Here is a 24,214-nt window from a genome sequence, read left to right on the forward strand (position 1 = left end):
TGAAAGCCTTTCGTGAAAATATAATTTATAATGAGTCAGTATTAATTTTTTAATGGTTCATACTAGAAAATGAGCACACACATGCATGAAAAACAAAATTTATATATTTATTAACACAAGATTGCCAGCATACATTGCATGTTATCAAAGATTTATTCAAATAATTTTAATCACTATATTTTTTGAAATTGTTAACTTCTTGTTTATCAACGATTATGATACATATACTACCGTTCATAAGTGTCACGACATCCGGTCGATACAAAGAAAATACGATGTTTCGTAAGAATTATACATTTTGGACCACTTTTACTACTTTTTATTGACACAAGTCTTTTCCATCGAACTTCAATATCCCCTAAACAATATATATTTTAGACCTTACAAAATTTCATGTCTTACTACAATCATTTCATGTTCGATATGTGTCCTAATATTTATGAACGGGAGTGTACATATTCTGCAATATTTATTGAAAGTCAAATTCAGTGTCAGTGATTTACATACAATACATTAACCCTCGGGAAGCAGACGTTTTTGATGATCGAATAGACGTCGGTACCTGGGTCCAGATAGATGCCAACTCATCTGTCTTGAGATGTGTTTTGGAATGAATTTCTTCAAAATATGCTGGCTTTCATATCAACTACTATTACAAATAATTATACGCTTTAATTAGTTTCTGTAAGTTGAGATGGCGCGTGAAAATTCCTGAAATCGTGGGTTAAAATTTACCCAATCACCGCCGTCCGAGGGTTAATAATGTGTCCGATATGGTGTTAAAGTACTTTTTCATATCTTATTGACTATGGCAGTTCGTTCGAAATAACATATTTATCATTCAAAATATTAGGATAAGACACAATTCAATTTCTTACCACTGAACTATTGCTTCCAAGTGACTGACATCTCTCCTCCTTGAGTACTATCTCGTTGAGGACTCTATAGAAATATTAAAAAGAAAAAAAGAAAATACAACACATTAACGCGAGGAGTGTGAATCCATTAAGAAAATTAATTCATTACATTACCTTAACATGTATCTGTTGTTTCAACATAGCTGCTCTTAAAATTAACATGCGCGTACGTCTCTGGTACTCTTTGCCGACGCTCATAGACTTTTCAAAAGTTGTACTACGTTGATCAACATCTTTTGCATATAAAATCTGCGAACACATAATAAAATGTTCAAAAACTCCTATTTCATGAAATGTTAAATTTAACAACTAGACAACAGGTGTTTACGCGAATTTCAATTTTCACAGATCATTTTAAAGTAGCTAGATTCAAAGAAAAATTCGTTTAACCAACTAAGAGGTTTATTAACAACAAAATAGAAAATATATTTATGTGTATTAAAGTTACTGTATCATTATATTTTACACGTTTGAAAATGTGATAAATGCATGAAATGTGCAACCTGCATATAGCTGTAAGAATAATTACCTTATTGTGAGAATCTATACGGGCTTGAATTTGACCATCAAGTATTAATTGCATAAGTTCATCTTCTAACTCTGACACTGTTCTATTGAAAGCAGTCGCCATACGTCTCATATCTGCACTCAAATATGGACTAAAATATTGTATTAGTGCTCTATTTCGAATTTGTGTATACAACACATTTACATGTGGAGCTATGTACATATCCAATAGTATATTGTCCTTTATTTCATCCAATAATTTCAAACACCATGCATACTTCGATTCATAAAATGTAAAAATAATATCTCTTAACTGTGGTTCCAATTCCAAAAATAGTTTAAAGGAACTGCTGAAAATGACTTGCTTCTGTAATTCGTGCCTGTCGAATGTAGCCAAAGCACAAAGACCTCCATACAAAGCAACATTTCCTGGGGACAATAACTCTGGGCAATCACAATGATCTAATGATGCTTGTAAAAAGTGCCTCGCAGCCATTTTGTATTTTCTTGTTGCTAATTCTGCTAAGCCAGCTGCAACCTTTAGTTTTGTGACTATGGACTGATTGTTATCTTTGCCATGAACATCAGAGAAATCCGGTGTACTTTCAGCCTTTGTAACATAACTCAGTACATGAGTCCAATTTTGCAAGTAAACAGAAACTTTAATAACATTTAAACACATGTTTACCACATGTTTGCCACTGGTACAGTAATCTCTTGCCCTGGAGTAACATTTTAAGGCATGGACAAGATCTCCGCAATCGAGATAATGATCACCCAAATCATCATGACCCCTTCTGATACTCTCCTTAATCGAATTACTTCTGTAGTTCTTCAAGTCTGTATCAAATTTTTCTAATTTTAAAGCAGCCTTTTTGGACCGAGATTCAACCCATGCTTGGTCCAATGTCAACATATCCTGAGACGTTGACTGAGCTGCAACATCTGGTAATCCAGGTGTTCCCACAGCTTGTACTAGTTTCTTATGCAATATTATATATAGAGACACATTGTATGTTGTCATCACATAAGAGATAGCCATCTTTAATGCTTCTATCCTTAACATTGGACAATGATCAGCTATGTATATAAGCCTATATAGTTTGGCAAGACCTGTGTAACTATTTGCATAAACTTCCAAGTCCTAAAAAATATTAGAGTATGAAGTATATAGTCAGAGTTTAAGCTTGGTATCATATAGTTATTACTATTGAGGTTTCTGGGTATCAGCTATGTCCTTTTGAAAAAATTATTTTGATGTTTCATCTCAGAGAACCCATTCTAGTTTAATGTAGTTTTTACAAGATATACTTTAACAGTGTTTACAAGGTATATCTTGATTGTAAACTGTCACTGATACACTAATATCAATATGCCATGCCAAAAAGTTGGAATAATTTTTCAAAAAGGACATGGTTCATACCTGAAAATATCAATAATAACAACTGAAGTATGTAAACGTTGTTATTCTATAAAATACTCGAGTTAGACGTACCAGTGTTGGATTTTCCACAATGTATGGCTCCTCTTCTGCATTATCATTGTCTTCTGCAGGAGCATCAACTTGCATAGGCTCCACCACATTTTGCTAAATATATGAAGAACTATCAGATACAAATTATCTATCATGTAAATAGATAAATACTATTTTACCACGCAAAATTCGTAGGAGAATCTTTAACAATTAATATTTAAGACGAAAATGTAAAATAATAAAACAACTGCGATTGACACTGAACCGACATAACATAGTGCAATGTAGAATAGAAAAGATGACAAGGGAACGAACAATGTTTACATTCGTTACAACATAGGATGAAATGATTTTTATGCACAATTTTTGCGTGTTCTTTCGAAATTTTACCTGAACGTCGTGTACTTGCAACGGCATGTCAACGTTCTCTCTTGCGTTTACACCAGTTTACACCTCAGGAACTACGAAAGAAAACAAAAATTCAACATAAAACCGAAACGTACGCTTGTACGGCCTGTACAATATAGGCAATCAAAAATAAAATAAGATATTTCTCCGTTATGTTTGGATAAATTTCTGTATACATACTCGAAAAATATGTAATACCGACGATCAAAATAGTTGCCCAGCTAACTCCGACAATTTGAGGGTCACCAGCCAACGTAAGAACACTTTCTTATGCTGTAGTATTCAATGGTTTATATCGAAAAGTACAGAAAAATAGAAAAAGGACGGATTACATATTTCTTTCTTCAGTGCCAAATTGTTTGCTGAAGCTGTCTGAATCGATATTATACATAAGTAATTTTCACTTTTAGCGTTTTTAATTAATGTACAATATTATTTATATGTATGTATGTACCTTGTGTTCATGCTTTATCGGTATTGTCAGGTATTGACACTAAAATGGTAAGGGGCTACGTCGCCCCCATACCGTAGGACACAAAGAAGCATTAGATGATAGGTCTATCCCATACCTAATCAATGTTTATACTAATTGACTAATAGCTTTAGCGTTTTATCATAGATGACACTCTAGTTATTTTCAATTACTTTTTCATGACGTACTAACAGATTAAATATTAATTAGAGAATACAACAAAAAAGAATTACAAAACACACGATTAAGTAAAGATTTTAATGCTTCCTATTTGTATTTTATTATAATGATGTGAAGAGATTTTTTTGAAATTCATTGTTCGACATATTTTACCAAACAAATAGGGATTTTAGAATAATGATAAAAAGGCACCAGTAAACAATCGAAAATTTCCACGAGAAACGAGGAAATTGTGGTCGATACGATCGAATACAATATTAAAATGGAACCTACGACTAAACAACCTGGTTGCAGAAGACGCGTGATATCTGTTTAGTAGTCGTGTCCAATATGGCGTGTGTATTGTGAATTGCATTAACGTGCAGGTAAGACTCGCCTTGATTTTGTTCAATTTTCATCCAACAGATAAGTTAATGGATGAAAATCTGTGCGTCTTACGGCCGTGGCTTCTCGTGTTTATTGGTACTTTCGTTCACATTCTGTGTAACTGATTATTAATGTATTTTTTTCTTTAAAATATGTGAACTTTGTCAACCTTTGCACCTTCAAGGTCCGATTAGTGAGGTACATTTGCAATGACAGGTGTGTCGTGTGAAAAATATCTGTCCTCAATCGGACAGTTTCGCGTAAAAGTAACACTTTGAAATTAAATGAACGAAGACAATTTGTTGGAAGATGATTGCTGGGCAATAAAAACCATCTGTGATAACTATTTAATTGGAGCAGAATTTAATAAAATTTGAAATTAAAACATTTCAATACCATTCCCAACAGTGAACTTCAAAGGGCATTAAAATAAAATAAAATGTAAAAAATAACATTTTTATATATTGTGTGTTTGATATACATATATGTTGCAATTACCAAAGAAAACACAATTAAAATAGATTGTGAATTGAAATAAAGTTTCATGTATTGTACTGAAATATTAAGAAGTTATCATGCAGTGTCAATTTATTACACTTTGCATTCGTAAAACTTAAAATTTTAAATGCAAGAGGTTTTAGACACTTATGATATTTCAACGTTCAAAATTATTATGCCACAGAATTATTACATGGTTTTATTTTTTTGCAGGTTCTGTTCCTGCCTCTAGTGCAATCATTCTTATGAATAGAGGGAATGAATTAAATACAAGAAACTTGTAATTGAACAATGTACAATGAACTACGGTGGGAATATGCCAGATTGGCACCAGTTTAATGCCTCACAAACAAATGAAGTAACACCTGCTACACAAAATGTTAATTCTGGTCATTTGGCATTCATTCCTGGTGTTAGCCCACCAACATTGAATGCACATAGTTTTAGCTCTGAAGGTCTTAATAAACATCAACATGATTCTAATTTTAATCCAAGAAACTTTCAGTCGTTTAACAATGTTTCCAATGGCACAAACATTTCGAACAACAGTCCTCTTGCATCCATGGTGCAAATGCAAAATTGTATTGGGCACTACAGCTCTCCAAATACAAGAAATCCTATGCTAGATAACTTAAACCCTACTGTTGATCCAAGAAATAATACAATTGGGAATATAAACAATGAGTTAGGATATAGAAGTAATCAGGTGTCTTTCAACGGCCCTATAAGTCACCTAAATGGACCAACTTGTAACCTAAGCACATCATCTGGGCCTGTGTCTGGACTTGGATCTAGAACTAATTCTGGACCAGGACCTGGAACTAGTCCTGGGAATGGAAGTGGACCTGGGACTGGTCCTATATTTGGGCCTGGTCCTAGGCATGGGCCTGTATCTGGAACAGCATCAGGATCAGGTTCAGTGCCTACAACTATGGGACCAAGAAATACTAATATTGGTTCGGTACACGCTGGGAAACCTGGACCTCCCGCGTTTATGCCCTGTAAGGGGATGTGCTGTAATTCAGATGCTAATATCAACTATCAACAGTGGGAAAAGTTTGGACCTTATCAGAATAATACACCATACAGAGATAATGCACATCCGTCCAACTACCAAACAGACAACAGGCATTTTGGAAATAATTGTAACTTTAGGAAAGAAAATCTAGATGGCAAAGAAACAATGGGATCCGTAATGCCCAGCACACCTGTTGTAGATCACAGAAGAAATTTTACCGATTACAAGTACCATAAAGATCATTTATTACATAGAAATTATTCAACATCCACAGGACTGTTTCCTAATTATCCCACGCAAAATTACAATTACTCGACAGAGCAACAAACATATCCTTATCCAGTAAAAGAGCATTCAAAGACGAGTAATATTAGTATTCCGAATTCAGGAATGTTGAAGCATCCGGAACAAAATTTTGTTGCTCAACAGAAGTATAATAATAAACAGTATCAGTATCAAAACAGAAACATGTTACCTAAAGGAGTGCCTGCCTTAAATGTTAGCGGCAATATGGTATCATCACCACAGAATGCTTACTTCAATTCGCAATTCTCCAGAAACATTCCAGCAGAGATGTCTCCTGAATGTCAAGAAATTAATGCTGATAATACTACAGTATCTAATAGAATAGCAGGTGCTTTTGTGCACAGCTCCCCTTCTCAACATCAAACGTACCAACATAAAATGGCAATGCAAAAATTTTCAATGGAAAATCATCTCAGAGAGTTGAGTAGAATACCTGGATATCAATCACATCCAAAGTACAAAGAATACGTTATGAGGTATAGGGAGATACTGAAGTTACAGCAATCAACTGGTTACCAAAATCACGTTCAACAAACTTCGCGAGTCTCAACGCCAATTAATACCGCAGTACCACCGATTAATTTACAATTCGATCAAAATGGCATGTTGATAAACTCTAATTATTTGCCAAATGGCATTCCTAAATTACAACATGCATCACCTGCAGAACAATCGTCAGAGACTATGGAGAAACAAATTAAAGATCAAGCTATTGCTATAGCAAATGAAAAGTGTCAACAAACACAGCAGCAAGAACAATTAATGATTCCCTCGCAAAGTGAACAAGTTCCTTCCACATGCATAGAAAGCTTTCAGAAGCAAAGCTTTCAACAGGACTTTAATCAAAATCAGTTGAAAGTACAAACAAGCGACAGTCATAGTTTTGATACTTTAAATACTGATAACAGTAAGAAAACAATGATACAGCAGAAACCTTCTAAAGAATTCGCTAACAAACCGGAGCTCGATGTGCGACAGTTTCTAGCAAATTGGGATGAAACTGATGAGGAAGACGGAGCAACGTCAAACTTGCCAGACGCGGTTTTAAACGAAACAACGCCGGTCGTAGTCGTAAGCTACGAAAATGTAGATCTCTCGTCGAAAACATCACTGAACAGAGATCTGTCTAGGAAAAACAGTTTTTCCTCAAACGATACCACATTGGACAACGGTAACGAGGCTGAAGCAAGCATGATAACGCAAGATTGTTTAACGATATCATATTCATCTTCAGATGCTAATGATATTACCAAAACTACTAAACGAACTATAGGAGAAGGTGTGGTAAAGCCTGGAAGTATCATACATTGTATAAGTAATGGCCCTGACGAGATACCTACGATACATATTGTAGATAATTTAGAAATAAGCAACATTTTAGGAGCATCCAGCGACCAAGTTATAGAAACTTTAGAAAAGCAAAAGACAGTACCATTCTTCAAAGAAGTAACTAATAACGAAACAGAAGAAATCATTCTTGAGACTGCTGAACAGAATGACAAGGATGAACCTCATAGATTACCTGCTGGCTATGATGATGTAGCCAAGAATACCAATATCGAGAATTCCAACGTTTCAGAGACAATTCAAACAACTACTGTTCCCATAAATAATCAAGGACTGAGAGTTTTATCAGCTGCGGTAAAGAATAATCTGGACGTTACGGATGAGTTGAAAAAACAAAACAGTTTTGCCAGCGAAGAATCACATAATCCCGATGATATCAGTTTACCGGATCTCCCAACATCCGAGTGTACACCAATTTCCACAACATTGAACACACCTATTCACTCTGATAGCGAAGAATCTTCGCAAAACATGGAAGATTTATCTATATCTACAAATCCAATAGAGGTAATGCAAAACAGTCCGGTAATTAGCTTCACACAGTCCCCTGTTAAAATTGAACCATACGAGCAACTGAACAGCGAAGACAAACTTAAGAATAAATCACTTGGTATGCTAGAATTGGAACTTCAGAAGCAAAATTGTTATACAAGTGACAGTAGCAGTACCCAGGAGCAAGATACAAGTCTGAGTAACTTTGACTTTTCTACTGAAAACTGTAAACCAATATCCACTGATTTAGCCGAAGACAAGCAAATCAAGTGTCTTGAAACTAATTTGGCAAGGGAAAAAGTGTTCTTAGTAGAAGGTAAAGAAAGTAATGCAAGAGTTTCAGATACATGTGCTGTATTAACATCAATTGCATACGAACTGGAAGTGCAACAGAAAGCGATGGAAAACGAAAAGAATGTAGAAGATGAATCTCCTAACTCCACACTGGAAGGCAAACAGAAGAGCAGAGGAAGATCAACAGATTCAGTGAAATCGGCAATTCAAACTAATAACTCATTAGCAGATGCAGATAAGGCTGTGCATGTTGTGATTTCAACTGGTTCTAATGCAAATTTAGTAAATTCTACAGGCTCGGACGATGAAACTCAATCATCGAAACATGAAGAACTAACCAAGAAGCAAAAAGTAAATAATATCAATGTATCCATTAACACTATCAATCCTAATCTTGCAAAAACTGATTTAAACACAAGGAAACGGGTAAAGGAGAACATAGGATTGACAGATAAATGTATAGATAGAAATGCGAGTGGCGATAAGTTAATGCAAGCTCAGAAAAAAGACGTGGACGGTTTAATGTTATCGAAACACTCTGACATCAAAAGATTAGTTAGAGTTGATTCAGTCTCGTCTCAAGAAGAAGAACAAGCTGTGTGCCATATGACTTCTCAATACAAAAATTATTCTATTGCTGTGATAAAAGATAACGTTATTTTAAGTGATAAGAAATCACCCGGCACCACGGAGAAAACTGTGAACGTTTGTTACGAAAAGCCACTTGAATTTCGATTAAAAACAAACTGTACCAAAGAGCTTTCTGATGAAGTAGAAATGAAAAAACATTCCGAAGGTTGTAAGATGTCTGAATTAGTACAAAAAGATCTGGATACTGTGGATGGAGACATTAGGTACGTCTCAGGCGAAGTACGTCAATTAAGTGAATCCAACAGAAAGAAACACAAGCTGCATCAAGACAAAAATACAGAAGAAAAGTTGCAGAAGTATTCACAAATTAGAGAAAACAGAAGTGAACTGTTAGCTGTGCATAAAATATCTTTAGAACAAAATGTGTTATCTCCAGATAATCTAAGTTCAGACAATTTGGATGTATCGGAAGAAGTAAAAAGGCTTAAATATGTAAAAAGCTTTATTATGAATACTAATTCTGATCGTGGAGTTCAAGTTGCAGACTTAAAAATCAAAGATAGTGAGCTTAGGAAGGAATTGATCTTGGAAAACCAAGGACCGGAATACATCAAAGATACCTTGGATGGTATAAAAATTCAAATAAACGTTTCGTGTACAGACAGAAATTTTAAGGGACAAGATCAGAATAAACAGTTTTTGTACGAAATCGGTGATACTTCTAGCAATTTGTTGGATAGTCAACGTCGAATACATTCTACTGAACACAAAACAGTAGAATATTTTGACAAAGTTCATGAAATGATTGAGAAGTCTCCTGTGGTTAGGGACACTACAATTAATAAAACTATTAAAATTACGAATGATGCGGCCACATCAGTTGCAAATACAAATATGAGTACCACGCTCAGAAGCAGTGGAAAGAATTCGTTAGAAGCAAATGATGATGCTTTATCATCTATTACTTCCAAAGAAATAGGTAATCCGGCTTTAGAAAGTCAGACTGTTACTAAATTATTACATAATAATGGATCATGTAGGGATGTATTCAAAGCAGATGCAGTGGAGGATGCTAATTATTCTTTTAATGTTGATACAGCCAAGACAAACAGTGCAATATCTAATACTGCCATAGTTGATGCAAGTAACAAGATGTTAGTTAAGGCAAAAAATAAGTTCGAAGGAGAAGAAAAGTTTATGAACACAGAAGGCGATCATACAGTTAGAACGCAGAACGAAAGTGCGAATTTCGCAGAATGTTCGTCGCGAACCATAGTAGAAGCATGTAAAATCAATGATGATGCGGTCGACAGAGTATCTCGTATATTGAAAAATTTGAAGAAACTACCAGATACTAATCTTGTAGAATTACATTCGAAATCATTAAGCTCCTTAAGTACTCTAGATTTTAATTTGGACAAACTGGAGTATGAGAAGTGTTCAGGGGTAAAAACTGACGAGTTAGATGATAATTATATGGGGAAGTGGAAGAAGCCAAAGACCGATCATATTTTTGAAGACTGTGACATGTTCCAAAGTACCAGCGGGTACATAAATCCTATTTTCTCAAACATAGATGAACTGGAGGATTTACACACAGTTCCTGTATATACTACCAAAGATGGGAAAATATCTTATAGTCCTAATCGAAGGTTCACGTATCACGAATTAATGATGGAAGCTCGTAGGCGGGAAATATCTTCTATACGGAAATCTCACCATACAGAATCTTGGAACAGTTATTACAGTTCTATGTTTCGCGAGCTCTGCAAAAAGAAACGGCATCATGGTCTAAACGAGAAGAAGAAACATGAATATAAAAATACGAAGTATCTGTTTGAACGGAAGAGAAATTATTCGAACGATTTTTCTGGAAAAAATTCTGTAAAGTGCAAGGCCTATATGCACAGCATTAAAAATAATAATGCTGCTTGGTCCAACCATTGCAGAACGTACAGGGTATACAGTAACAGTGATTCTGATGAGGAAATTATAATTCGTAATGAAAATCACGTTGCCGAAACAAATAATTACGGGAAAAATTATGCTATAGAGAATAAAACTGTTACAGCTACTTCCAAAACACATAAACGTGAAGTAACTGCAGAGGACCTAGAGCTAGAAAACATCAATAGAAGAATAGGTGAAAATCTTAAATCTGATGTAAGTGAAATCCCAATGCCAGATAAATCTTGTGATGTTATTTCAAAAAACATTCAGCCTTGTGAAGATAAAAATTTAAATAAACACTGTGGATGGCCAGAAATCAAGGAAATTGATGATGCAAGTGTACATAACAATGATGAAAAGGGGATAAGTATTAAAGAAAATCAAATATCGTGTCCACCTATTTTTGAAGAAACAAAAGATAATGAAATACATGTTCCAGAAGGTCCTGTACCATTGAAAAATGAGAAACAGGAATGCAGCGTAATGGCATTGAATAATCAAAATTCTCTTTCAAAAATTGAAGATACTTTCAAGAATATGGATCGCACCGAAACTTGTAAAGTTTTGAAAATAAATCAGAGTGATAAATCGGTGTATAAAACTGATAAAAGTGACATGTCTCAACAGAAATTAAAAGATATTTTCGAACCTGAACTATCTAAAAATATGTCTAGTGAAATCGAGGATGAATTGCTTAAGAATAATAATAGTGCAACGCATGAGAAAAAGTTTGTAAAATCTGCTGATATTATTGTACAGAGCAAAACAGTAATTGGTCAAAATATGAAAACTACTGAATCTTTGAGGCTCAGAAAGAATGATGTACAAAAAGAGAGTTCAGGGAAGAATGATGTTACCTACGTCAACCAAGAGGAATACGAATCTCAAGTGGCACAGATAGATACAACAATTAATCATCGAAGTGTACAATGTAGTAATGTTAAAGAAATTCGATATAATGAAAGTGTTAATATCAACTCTACACAAGCAAATGATAGAACGATTATAAACTGTAATGGATCAGCTTTCACAGATCTTTCAAAAGCTACTGTTCATATTGAAAAAGACAATACCACTAACAATTCAGTGACATCTCTTAGAAATAAAGTGGACGTTATTTTACCAGGTATAAAAGAAAACCCAACTGAAGAATCAATGATACCTGGTGAAGATTCAAAGGAATGTTCAAGTGCAAGTTGTCCTGATGAACTTCAAAGTGAACATGAATCTAATCTTAATTGCGGGTCATCAGTAGAGGTGGAAATGCCTGTTTTGAGCATGCATTGCGCTACAAAAAGTTCTCCAACTGAAACTCCTGTAAATAAGAAAATAAACATTGGAGAAGAGAAAAAAAAGGAACAGAGCGAGTTATCTTTCCTTGATTCTTACAGAAGTTCAAATGACTTATCAGAGAGTAACACAGATATAAAAGGAATACCTAAACTCGTCATAAAGAAAACTGATACTTTAAATTCAAAGTCAGAATGTTTATTGGATTGTACGGAATCGGAAAGTCCTTTCGATAAATATGACGCAAAACCATTATCCGATCTACGTCCGAAAATACCAAAAATGGTAATCATCAAGAGCAAATCACGTTCTGCAACACCTACTACCGAAATATTAGAAAAACCTAAATCTGAAAAAACACAGACTCTTTTGCCAGAGCAGAATGATACGGATATGGATGTGGAGACCAGCGATGCCGAATTGTATATGTTAAAATACAAGAATTACGAAGGCAAAGTTCCAAAAGTAAAGATAAAATTGGAGGATATTTCTTCCAAGGACTTAAAGCTATACTTGAAGCGAAAGGCTACTAAGAGCATTTCAAAAGTGAAGATGAAAAAAATTAGAACTCAAAAGTCCAAGAATCCTACAAAGTATGAAACAGAAGATAGTTCTGAGATAGAAATTAGTGATTCAGAGAACGATGAGAAAATTCAACAGGAGTCACTATCTACTGAATCTGAGAAAATACCAAAATCGAAATTAAGGAGGCAAGATGAAAACCAAGCTTTATCGCCTAAAAAATCCAAGGAACAGGATACAAATATTTCGAAACCAATTCTAAAAAAACCTAAGAAAATAAAAGAAGAAGACACAACTCAGTTAAAGAATGGTGAGATACGAAAAAAATTTCCGCAGTGTATTATTGAAAAAATTCCTAAGGTTATAATAAAAAGAACACAAATTGGCACAGAATTCAAATGTGAAATTAGTAAAAATAAGAAGACTCCGGGTATTGATACATCAAAGTGGCAACCAAGAGTGAAATTGCAAAGACTGAAAGTTCTGGATCATATGGCAAAGGATATAAAGCAATCGAACCTTGGGTTAAATGATGAATCACATATTAAAGATTCTATTAACAAGAAAGATTCTGCTCGTGATAGTAAAGTCAAATTATGTAGATCTAGTTCAGCATCCAATTTGTCACCTGTTAAGTGTAAGCAGAGAAGATTATCTGACCCTAATTACATAAAAATGGATGTAAAATCCACTGATTTTATTAATATTATTTCAAGAGATAGTAAGCATAAACCACTGGACACTAATGAAATACCTAATCTCAAAGTAGTTGATAGCGAAAACAAAAGTTTGAAACGGAAGGGTAAGAAAAGTATATCATCTGAAAGTAAGAGAATAAATAATAGTCTGAATGATGAAAGTGAAAATGAAATGGAAAAAACGAATAAATCCAAGAATGCTACAGAGAAATCTTTCAATAATGTTTTGACGAACGAAGACAATGATTTATTGATTGAAAAAAAGGGATACTCATCTTTTGGGACCAAGGAAAGTGAATCATCGATAGAAGACAAATACCTACTGTGTGGTATTCTGCATTCACGTAATCTTGATGATAATGATATTTCCATTATTAAAGTTGATTCTTCAGATGAAAGCCAAACCACTATAGAATTTCTACCAGCATCTCCTGACAGCGGTGAAGAAGAATCAAAAAACCGTGAATTTGAATGTACAAATAGAATAGATTTAGAAGATGCCATACCAACACAATTGGAACTTGAATTAGACCTTATTGATAATAATGGTACACAACTTTCAGATGTGCCTGCTGACAAATATAATCATGTTTCGCGTTTGAAAAAGGAAAACATCAACGAAAGATTAACAAATACATTTTTCAATGACTTTCAACATTCTTCACAGGATACCTTTAAAAACGAAATGCAAAGTCCGAAAAGGAAATCAAATGATTATTTTTCTTCTACTGACTTGTTAGTTAAGGAAGTCTTAGCTGCTAAGGAGACACTGAAGAAATGTCTAACTCGATCTAAGGATGACAACGCGGAAAAGAGCATATTGAGAACCAAAACAGTAGCAGAAAAGAAACAAGGTTTATGTTTCAACTTTAAAGATCTTGAAAATTACAAACTTGAAGATGCAGGGTCTACATGCACAGTAGAAAAAGAATACCAATCGGATCCACAATTGGACATTGAAAAGGCTGAAGGAAGTCATTCCAAGCAAGACCAACATTCCTGTATGGGGCAAGACATTAAATTGAAGGAATCACAAGAAGAAATAACTTACTCTGTAGATTATCCTACTGCTTCTACGTGTGGGTATACCAGTGTACCTGAATCAATTACAATTTCTTTAAAAGCCACTAAGAAATATGGTGAAATTACAATAAATGAAGGATCTTTAAATATAGCGACTAATACATTCAATCCATCTAACAATCTCAGTAGTATAGAGGATACAACAAAGCTTCATGAAGAAAAATCTGAAAAGAAAACAATAAGTAGTACTCAAAATCCAAAAGATAATGACAGTTCAAATGAGACAAAGACAAAAGAAGATAATATGCCATTATTAGTGCCAGAGTTTGCTTTACATTTTGATTCCAGTTCAGATAGAGATAGTTCTAGATCACCACCTGTTATTACAAATCAAGAAGAGAGTGACAATGTGACGGAGGATCCAAAAGACACAAAGGATAAAGTAATAACTTCAACTGAGAAAATAGAGGAGAACGTCAAACATTCCTATAAAGACTGTGAAATGACCATAGCTGATATTATGACACAACTAGCTTACCATGAAAAGGTAAATTTGTTTATTAAGTTCGATTAAGTAAACGAAGCTCTTCATTTCTTTCAGAAAATTTATATAATTTCATACTATATTTCAGGCAACAATAAAGCATCGAAGATACTGCAATTTGTGTGAAAGATGGTTCCCTACAACGTCGCGACACAGGCGACACTTAGCTGGTTATCAACACCGTTACATGGAATTAACACAGCGTAAGAGTATTCACGCGCTTTTCATTCTGTTCACTGGTAGGCCTTGTCCAAGGCTTCTACCAGCGAACGTCATTCGCAACGATTGTTGCATAGGAGAATTAACGCCTTTACAAATTGCTGTTCAGGTATGACTTCATAATTCAAAAGTAAATATTATTTCACGATATTTGTATTTTATTATTTGTATATTTTAGGATGTGGCAAACTACGTGGAACCCACCGAAAATCTTAAAACAATAGAATGATTACAGTTAATCACTGCAAATTATTATGGCTGCGTACATATGTTTCCTGTGATCGCCTATAGCGGAACAAATAATGTAAGTGCCTCTGACAAAAAGTACTATAAACGACAGAAAAAGAATTCTGTAATACTTTCAATCTCAATGGATTTATACATGTTCATTGTATAAACACTATCATAGGAAAATTAACATCTATGAACTTTGCAGAAATGCATTGTTGATTGATGTTAATTGGTAAAAGAGTTACTTGAGAAAAAATTATCTTGAGTAGTTAGGTATTTAGCCAAAGATTTTAGCTACAAAGTACATATTAGATTATTTATAGTTTTCGAAGACTGCACAGTCTTTTATTTGTACAAATGAAGTTATGAATAATATAATGAATCGATGTGCTCGTTATAAATTTTTATTTATACTGTGAAGAGACTTATACATATGATGTATAAATATATATACACGCATACACATACACAGATATAAATCTAGACATATGTATACATATGTATATACATATACATATATGTATATGTATTTATTATTATCGTTTTAAAAAAGCTACATATTCTGGCAATGTTAAATATACCTAAAAAATATATACAGTTATATTTGTATAGAATTATATATTTTAAGCAGGGGTAGTCAATGTAAAAGATATCTATATTTTACGTTATGAAACAAAATGAATGAACTATGAGATGGTAACTGTAAAATATTAAATCATTCATTTATTGTTGCATTCTCGAGAATACATCAATTTTAATTAGATTATTCAAATCACTGTGATTCTGAATCAAATTTACGTTTAATCATTCATAATGAATCAAAATACGTTTGAAAATATGCGAAACATTTATTGAATCTATTTAAATAATATGCATATATTCCTATTCATACAATAAAAAATGTATTAATACATCGAAATATAAGTTTGTACACGTATATTTTTTAATATGTACGATTTTGTTTGTAGAAAGTATCATTCTTGTTCTGTAAAAGTAACATTATTCAGCTCAATAATAACATCTCATAGCTCATTGAAAAATTGTCATATAACACAGTGATACCTATTCATCCCCTTGACACATGTTTCTGCTTTCCATAAACTATTTAAATATGTCTAATGAGTTACTGTTCACATAATAATGAAAGTTTCAATTGTTTTAAATGTTTGTTAAATGTTTTCTTATTATTATATTAATACACATATACTGTGAATAGGAAATATCCTTAAAGAATAAGTTCCTGGCTATAGACACAAAAATGGAATAGCTATATTCCTTGTTAAGAGGCTAAAAAACAAGTTTTACTACAGGGTTACCATAGTATACTGACAATCGCTTCATAGTAATCTTTTTTCTGGTTTACATTCCAAAGAATGAAAGTATAATGAGTCACTTTATTGGAATAAAATATGTAGTTTTATCATAAAATCAACCAAATAGAAGTAAATATAAGTCTATTGATTGTTATTCCACTTAATGTTTTGTTTCATACGTTTGTTTTATCTATTTCATATTTTATTTGCACGAGTGCCTTAAAATACACCTAACAGTATTTGTCGTATCGTGTTATACATTATAAATAAATAATATTGAAGAAAACTATATATTTATGCGCACTCTATTCTAGTGCGTGTTTTTAATGTTCTCATATGAGATGTGCATAATGTATACTACAATTATGGGAACATAGAATTCAAATTGTACAGTTGTCAGCATACTAAAATGTTGTTCTAGAAACTTATAATTATGTCCATATAAATTATCCATCCTCTCATTTAGATGTATCCAAACGACTAATTGTGTATAGAAGAAAAATATGTTCTCATGATTGAAACTTTGTTATGCAGAAGTTTTATGATATCATTATGTGTTCTATGTGCCTTAATTGTAAGGAATTTATATACATTGAATAGCATATTGCATTGAACTGCATAATACTACTTATACACATATTAAACATAATATAAAAATACATCACATGTATATTTTGTAAACAAAAGAATCTGAAAGTGTTTTTACACATACCGATAATTATGCAATGAAGAATTGTATCTATGTTACGACGTGTGTGCTGAGTTTAAATGAAACTTAAGAATTTTTTAATATCGCTGGTGTGGATAAATGATATCAATGTAAAACAAATGCAACAGAATTGCATTATAACAATTTATCATCCAATACCATTATAATTAAGTTTGACTATTGAAGTTCTTTTATTTGAATGCAATATTATTATTATATCAGTCTAAGAAATCGGGATATCCTAGAAGAATCAAATTATATTTAACATACGCTTCATTTAGTTAGATGAACAATGGATTTCTAGTAAATTCAAGCGTTGACTTCCATTAATATACATTACTATACATTAATCTAAGGTTGCACTGATCTAAATAATTCCAATTAAGAACATTCATATTTGCGAAGAAGAATGACCGTTTTACCACTATTATATTTGAAAATCAAGTTTTATTATTTAATGTATAATGAAATGTAGAGGTGGGAAAAATGTGAAAAAGTTGAATTAGTGTTTCGTTGAAAGTATTTGTATAAACCTTTATTTGCAGAAATTTATTTATTACATTTCAAATTAAGTAACATGCTACATGTTAAGTAAAATTTTTCATACAATGATATTGTACCCACCTGTTTGTAAAGAATAATGCAATGTCTTTATAATGTTTTATTATCGAATTTTATAATGTTTTATATTTTTAACTCTTTAGACTTCATGTCACACATTAGATAAAAGTTAAATGGCACCATTCAAATAAAGCAGATCTGCATAGTAAATTGAGTGCAATTGTATATTTTTACAATGTTTACAGTTGTTTATTCCATCAAACATATTAACTTTTGAAATGGTTGTTAGTTGTGCAATTCTAAAACAGGTTCTGTTAATTTTATACACTGTGTGATTATAATGAAATAATTGTGTGACATATACTACACTAAGCTGTAAAAGTGTTTCAGATCTGTAACATATTGTCAAGTTTAATATTACCAATTATTTTACTTTTAAATAAGAATTACATAAAATTTGAATTCGGCAATATTATACAATTAATCATGGCATTTTTATAATCATATAATTATTTAAACTTATAAAAACCAGATTGTAAAAACTTGAAGATCGCTTAAGTTCCCATTGCAATTAACATATTGATTACAAACATGTTACATATCTAGACACAAAATCATTCCATAAAATAGAATAAGAAATTTTATTAATAGGAATAAGAATTATACAAATTAGTAGATTATTTTCTGTTATTGTACTTAGGCTACAAAGTGTATACAAAATTCTAGTTGATGCAGTGATGAAATAAACAGTAGAAATTATAATTCGTGTATCTTTTTTCTATTTGCATATAATACTTTAATATTAGTTTTTGTAAAAATGTAATTACTCTGCCTTGTAATAAGTATTTTTATTTTAGCTCTAGCATATTGTCGAACTACGCTTGCTACATATCCTGCAAGAATATAAGTAATCTGTTATATACATATTGAAAAACCTAAACTTATTTACACGATTTAAAATTTTTTATTTAAAATATTTATTGCATTTTACGTTACAAGTCAATACATGACGATGCTATTATGGCTTGATGGACTTTTAAATAAATTCCGTCCCAAAGTATTGTCCCTAATGTTTTATTTATCAGTCTTTCACTGTTAACATGAATTGTTTAAAAAATGTAGTATATTTATGTTGTTTTGGAGGACTTGTCGCTTAATGAGATTATACCTAAAGTTATTGATTTAATTCGGAACTCCGAGAAGCATGCGCGTATTTCTTGTAAATCCTAGAGCATGATGTTTTACAGAGCCTTGCAAATCTTTTTCCATTTTTTTACGATATTTTACTGTGTGACCGGTGAAACGTCAACGAAAAAAAATGAAAAGCGAATTGGTGTTAGAAACAGTTATCAAATGTGCCTCGACAGCTTTGACATTCATAGGGATAAAATTATTCGAACGCATGAATCTCGTGAAATGGGTGCTAAATACTTAAATGAGGGCGACGTCGATTCAAAGGAAGAATGTTTAAAATTCTGCTGTGGTACAGAGGGTTGCGACGTGTTTATCTTTGAAGAGAAGGTACACGCATTCTCTCACATTATTTACTCAATATAATTATTCTTTTGCAACAACACTTGTATGTATTGTAAAATTAATATAAAATAAGTTAGACAAATAAATGAATAGTAAAAATCAATACATGTACATATATTCTTTACTTATTTATTTTCAACTAACAATAAATTGGTTGCATGTAACATAGAAACCTGGAAGTTGTTATCTTTTCCAATGTGGGCCACTACATGACTTCAAATGTAAATTCACCAGTCATGCTAACTATAGTAGTGCAGTACGTACCAATTATAAAACGCAAAATAATGCACAGCTAGAAGAGGAAATACGTATTTCTCAACAAGAACATGAGTTAAAGTCTCTTAGGTGAGTGATGATTATATTAATATTTGTAATATCTATTATACATATACTGAAATAATAAAATTTCATCTAAACAGGAAAGCGGCAGACGCAGCACCAGTAGAGTATTCCTTCACTGAACCATCAATTAAATTAATTGCAACCTTAATGCCAAAATTACCATTAACTACACCTCCACCTTTGAAGCAAGGTATCTGCTAATTGAAAGATTACACGATAATAATAGAAAACAAGGAAGTAGTAATGTATTGTTCTATAATCACAGCTTGTAGCCGCAATCAGTATAAATGCCGATCATCAGGAGATTGTATAGCAGTGTACAATGTGTGCGATGGCATTCCACAATGTGCAGATGGATCTGATGAGGCAGCAGATCTTGTATGTCCTACAGAAAAACCAACTATGTCTCCTCCTTTAATGCAAAGGCCTCAACCACTCCAACAACCTCAACCACTTTCACCTGTTGATATTATAAAGTATCAACAAATGGTGGATCAACACAAATCTTTTGCACCATTGTATGCTCATGTTCCAGAAGTTAATCCTAAACCATGGGAATTACCTAATTTAGCTCATCAAATGATACCACAGCAACAGCCTCTTTTATATTCGGCACAACAAATGGAAGTACCTCAACTACATAAAGGATTTGGTGCTCCAGGGTACCAGTGGGACTATCAACCACTATACGAACAAAACAAAGACATGTATAGTCCTATTAATTCTCTTCATGGACAAAACAGTTTGAATCCCTATGAACGTGAGTGAAGTTTTTATTAATAAGTACCTTGTAAATGAAGTAGAAATAAATAGTAGTTTCTTTCTTTAGAGGATCAACCACATATTTTCAATCACAAAGGATCAAGTGTTATAGGAGAAAAAGAAACAGATAAGTAAGATATCTCAGTATCCTCGAAATAAAGTTAGACAAATTATGGATAAAATTATATTTATTTAAAATGTTCTCCTAGTGGTGCCTATGTAGATTTAAGGCACCCATATACATCGCATTTTATATCGTCAAATAGAAGTCCATGGCAAAATACTCAAGTTTTTCCTTCCCCATCCCCATTATCGAATGTGCAACAAAAACAGATGAATGAAGTTGAGAGGAATACAATCAGTACAACTACACCTCCCTGTGATGTATGTTTTATGTTCATTTTACCAAATTTTGTAACAATACTGATTGTAGTATTAATCTAGGTATCACATGAACAAACGGATGCGCCAATGAAAAGCAAAGAAATTAAGAACATTGATCAGCAAGTAGAGAAACTTGTTGTTCATGATAAAGAAGTTACTCAAAATAGTAATAAGCAAAGTGTATTAAGGATCGAAACTCCAAAACATAATCATATTAAAGCATCGGAACCTAAAGGTACATATTAACACTGTTTTCTATTACAAATTATAGTTTTTTAACTGATATATTTCCTTTATGTAGAGCATAAAAGTTTAATAGTTATCAAAGATCATAACAGGGAGCATGGAAGAAATGCTATAATGGCAGAACATTTGAAGCAAGCAAATGAGAATGAAGTTTTAAGGCCCAGAGGAGCGGTTATATCATTGGCTTTGGGACTTATAATCACAGCCATTGCAGCTACATTAATTGCATGCCGTTTACGGGTAGTTCGTAGACGTGGAAGACGTCATGGACCATACGCTCACGATGCGGACTATTTAGTTAACGGAATGTATCTTTAAGTAAGTACGATTTCGTTTAGCCAAAAGATTCCAGTAATATTTTCATACTACTATAAATATTGTAACAAAAGTGCTTTTATTGTAGCAATTTGAATTCAATATAAATTGAAATATTTCGATTTACATTCGACATTGATATTTGGTATTCACTGAAAGTATTGATCTCTGTACAATGCATTTTACGTAAGCGTAATTGTAGAAAATTTTTGAATGTACTATAAAATTTATATATTCATAAAAAATAATTAAAATGTTTCATAAAATCAATTTTTGTTTAAATTATTCTTTTCCGAATGTGTATATTAAATTCTGTATTTTTCAGTCTGAGAACCATTGACAATACAAACAGAAGCGTAAACATTTTTCTTAATAACTTAAAGAAATATGAATGCATGTATGAACTCATCATACAGCCTTACAAAAGAAAGACGAACAAGCAATTTGTAACAAAACTATATTTATATATCATTTTTACAACGATACAATATGTACACCTGTTTATTATTCTTAACATCAAAACTATTATTTGAGTTTTTATATCAAATACATTCTAGTGTTACCTAGTTTATGGTGGTATGTGACTTATGATTTTACATGAATAATTGTATCTGTGGCAATTCAAATGATTTATACTGTGTGAGCACTGTGCAAATGTATGAAATACAATACTGCAATTGTATATATAAATTATCATTAGTAGTACCAAAGCAACAATTAATTTAGAACTTTAAAGTGATATGGTTTTGTTTCACAGGATATATGTTTCGAAATAATTTTATTAATAATTAACCTGTCATTTTATTTATTATTACAAATTATTATCATAAAAAATAGTTATTTGTCATTAAAAAACCCAGTCTTTCTTCATTGAAAAATCAATTATCTTTAATGTATAACAGATGAATGTAACCGTGCCAAATGTTATTACAAATATTAATAGTTGTCTTATTCATTACTTATTACAATTATTTTTCTTATAAATATTACAGTACTGTTTTTTCAGACACAATAATACATGTCAGAAAAAATAGCAGTTGGAATGATTAAAAATAAAATTGTTTCTATTACATGATACACGTATTCAATTACAAAAAAGTTTTTTTATTTGAAAAAGTGAACTGAATAAAAATAATTGTAATTCTGTGACAAAGTAATAGCCTTTACCATTACTTACACTGTAACAAGTGGAAACTATGAGATGTTTACAAATGTAACTCTGTACGTTTGTTCAAAATGGAGTAAGAATATTGTTTAATTATATTGAACAGTGCACTGCTGAATGCAATTACTGACGGCCAGTAGCTGCTGCATTCTGCTGTGCTTGTATAAATTCAGGATAATCAATATATCCATCATTATTGGTATCATCCATAGAAAGTATTGGGTCTATTAAAGTAACCAATTCCTCATCCTTGAATAATTTTTCTTCAGGTTTGACTCCTACCTCGTTCTTACCTTGTTCTAAATGCGAGAATTTCTTTATACATATAGTTATCACAGTATTAAAAGTTATATCCTTAGTTAATTAGGTAATAACTACATACCATGCCAATGAATCAAGGACTTTATAAGTTCACAACCATCTAACTTGTTATTGTTATCCGCATCATGCATCTTAAAATAATGAAACTGCAATTCCTGGTCTGTCATTTTACTAGTATCTATTGGAACCTCCATATGTTCAGCAATGTGACTGTGTGAAAAAAACAATTTTCAAATAGTTAAAAGGTTTATGTATTTAATAATGTAATACATCCAAATAAATAGAACATACGCCTTTTCATTAACTATGTTGGCAGCATTAAGGATTTGCTGTGAATGGTCATGAGCATGTCCTTGTTGCACTGGTATTTGATGAGTTGGCATATGCTGTTGTACAGGTACTTGTTGAACAGGAACTTGATGCATAGGTACCTGTCCTTGTGGTTGCTGGAACTTTATAAATATCCAAATAAAAATATAATGTAATCTAATAACAATAATATTTTATTTAAACATGCAATATAATATAAAGTGATATATTATATGTTAATTACAACTATTGATAAACTAGTTCGACTAGTTATCTAACTACTCGATTCTACCTGTTGTTGTGGAATTTGTTGTGGTACTTGATGTACTTGTTGAACAGGCTGAAACAAATGGAACATATAATAATCTATGAATTAAGGAATTATGAACAATATTGTATTTATATAATATAGAGGTAGCATTTGAATATCAAAGAATTGAATACATTCTAATGATGCATTAACAAATAGTAACCATATGTTTAATGATTCTGGAAATAAAACTTACTTGTTGATAATGTTGTGGAGACACACCTGGTGGAACTCTTTGAGCCTGAACGTATATATGATTACAGCTGAAAGATCCGAGTATAAACAGCCACAAAGTCCAATTCATTTTGTAATATTATTCTATAAACAATGAATGCACACACGTATCGTATGTATAGTTACATATTCAATATATAGTGGATGAGCAGTACGTGTGTATTGTGCCCGCTGTTATTGTATTAAACTCGAGTTGAAAATGTGACGAGGCCAAACAAATTTTTTCAAATACCTTCTTTACGATCGGGGATGTACAGAAAAATTGACATGTAAGAAAGCGTCTCGATCATTGGCAAGACTGAATACCGGAGCAGATAATCCAGGTTATGTTATAAGAGTCGCGTAGACTGACGTGGACAG

The 24,214-nt window shown here is 32.4% G+C and overlaps 4 protein-coding genes across 5 annotated transcripts; 2 read left to right on the forward strand and 2 right to left on the reverse strand.

Annotated features, from left to right (window-relative positions):
* Positions 1 to 86: 86 nt before the first annotated feature.
* On the reverse strand, positions 87 to 3,530 carry LOC107191663 (COP9 signalosome complex subunit 1). Of its 2 annotated transcripts, XM_015580759.1 has the most exons (7): positions 3,487 to 3,530; positions 3,289 to 3,359; positions 2,920 to 3,012; positions 1,447 to 2,568; positions 1,032 to 1,166; positions 879 to 942; positions 630 to 649 (listed from the first exon to the last, which is right to left on the reverse strand). In XM_015580759.1, the coding sequence occupies exons 2-6, from the start codon at positions 3,313 to 3,315 to the stop codon at positions 886 to 888; spliced, it is 1,434 nt and encodes a 477-aa protein (XP_015436245.1). In that variant the 5' UTR covers positions 3,316 to 3,359; positions 3,487 to 3,530; the 3' UTR covers positions 630 to 649; positions 879 to 885. The 2 variants fall into 2 exon arrangements, with proteins under 2 accessions (XP_015436244.1, XP_015436245.1); XM_015580758.1 differs by having other exon boundaries at positions 87 to 942.
* Positions 3,531 to 5,120: 1,590 nt separating this feature from the next.
* Positions 5,121 to 15,407, forward strand: LOC107191523. The gene is made up of 3 exons (XM_015580586.1): positions 5,121 to 14,900; positions 14,986 to 15,225; positions 15,295 to 15,407. The coding sequence occupies exons 1-3, from the start codon at positions 5,121 to 5,123 to the stop codon at positions 15,343 to 15,345; spliced, it is 10,071 nt and encodes a 3,356-aa protein (XP_015436072.1). The 3' UTR covers positions 15,346 to 15,407.
* A 3,727-nt stretch (positions 15,408 to 19,134) lies between these two features.
* On the forward strand, positions 19,135 to 21,518 carry LOC107191726. Its single transcript, XM_015580825.1, has 8 exons — positions 19,135 to 19,451; positions 19,636 to 19,811; positions 19,886 to 19,998; positions 20,074 to 20,568; positions 20,638 to 20,701; positions 20,780 to 20,954; positions 21,015 to 21,189; positions 21,256 to 21,518. Exons 1-8 carry the CDS (start codon positions 19,164 to 19,166, stop codon positions 21,516 to 21,518), a joined length of 1,749 nt encoding a protein of 582 aa, XP_015436311.1. The 5' UTR covers positions 19,135 to 19,163.
* Positions 21,519 to 22,803: 1,285 nt separating this feature from the next.
* LOC107191625 (multiple coagulation factor deficiency protein 2 homolog) lies at positions 22,804 to 24,211 on the reverse strand. Its single transcript, XM_015580711.1, has 6 exons — positions 24,087 to 24,211; positions 23,817 to 23,938; positions 23,603 to 23,650; positions 23,293 to 23,453; positions 23,063 to 23,211; positions 22,804 to 22,979 (listed from the first exon to the last, which is right to left on the reverse strand). The coding sequence occupies exons 2-6, from the start codon at positions 23,922 to 23,924 to the stop codon at positions 22,804 to 22,806; spliced, it is 642 nt and encodes a 213-aa protein (XP_015436197.1). The 5' UTR covers positions 23,925 to 23,938; positions 24,087 to 24,211.
* Positions 24,212 to 24,214: the final 3 nt, after the last annotated feature.

This window comes from Dufourea novaeangliae, unplaced genomic scaffold, assembly GCF_001272555.1.
Source record: "Dufourea novaeangliae isolate 0120121106 unplaced genomic scaffold, ASM127255v1 scaffold228, whole genome shotgun sequence".
NCBI lineage: Eukaryota > Metazoa > Arthropoda > Insecta > Hymenoptera > Halictidae > Dufourea > Dufourea novaeangliae.

What these genes read in the sequence shown, in the direction of transcription:
- LOC107191663 (XM_015580758.1), bottom strand. Translation starts at nt 3,315, where the DNA reads ATGCCGTTGCAAGTACACGACGTTCAG. An exon ending in GTATAGATTCTCACAATAAG is followed by an intron (nt 1,167 to 1,446) that starts GTAATTATTCTT and finishes ATGTGTTCGCAG; the next exon opens with ATTTTATATGCAAAAGATGT. An exon ending in AACAACAGATACATGTTAAG is followed by an intron (nt 943 to 1,031) that starts GTAATGTAATGA and finishes ATATTTCTATAG; the next exon opens with AGTCCTCAACGAGATAGTAC.
- LOC107191523 (XM_015580586.1), top strand. Translation starts at nt 5,121, where the DNA reads ATGAACTACGGTGGGAATATGCCAGATTGGCACCAGTTTAATGCCTCA. An exon ending in AACTAGCTTACCATGAAAAG is followed by an intron (nt 14,901 to 14,985) that starts GTAAATTTGTTT and finishes ACTATATTTCAG; the next exon opens with GCAACAATAAAGCATCGAAG. An exon ending in CTTTACAAATTGCTGTTCAG is followed by an intron (nt 15,226 to 15,294) that starts GTATGACTTCAT and finishes TGTATATTTTAG; the next exon opens with GATGTGGCAAACTACGTGGA.
- LOC107191726 (XM_015580825.1), top strand. Translation starts at nt 19,164, where the DNA reads ATGATGTTTTACAGAGCCTTGCAAATCTTTTTCCATTTTTTTACGATA. An exon ending in CAGTTTGAATCCCTATGAAC is followed by an intron (nt 20,569 to 20,637) that starts GTGAGTGAAGTT and finishes TTCTTTCTTTAG; the next exon opens with AGGATCAACCACATATTTTC. An exon ending in CAACTACACCTCCCTGTGAT is followed by an intron (nt 20,955 to 21,014) that starts GTATGTTTTATG and finishes GTATTAATCTAG; the next exon opens with GTATCACATGAACAAACGGA.
- LOC107191625 (XM_015580711.1), bottom strand. Translation starts at nt 23,924, where the DNA reads ATGAATTGGACTTTGTGGCTGTTTATACTCGGATCTTTCAGCTGTAAT. An exon ending in AACATAGTTAATGAAAAGGC is followed by an intron (nt 23,212 to 23,292) that starts GTATGTTCTATT and finishes TTTTTCACACAG; the next exon opens with TCACATTGCTGAACATATGG. An exon ending in GTCCTTGATTCATTGGCATG is followed by an intron (nt 22,980 to 23,062) that starts GTATGTAGTTAT and finishes TCTCGCATTTAG; the next exon opens with AACAAGGTAAGAACGAGGTA.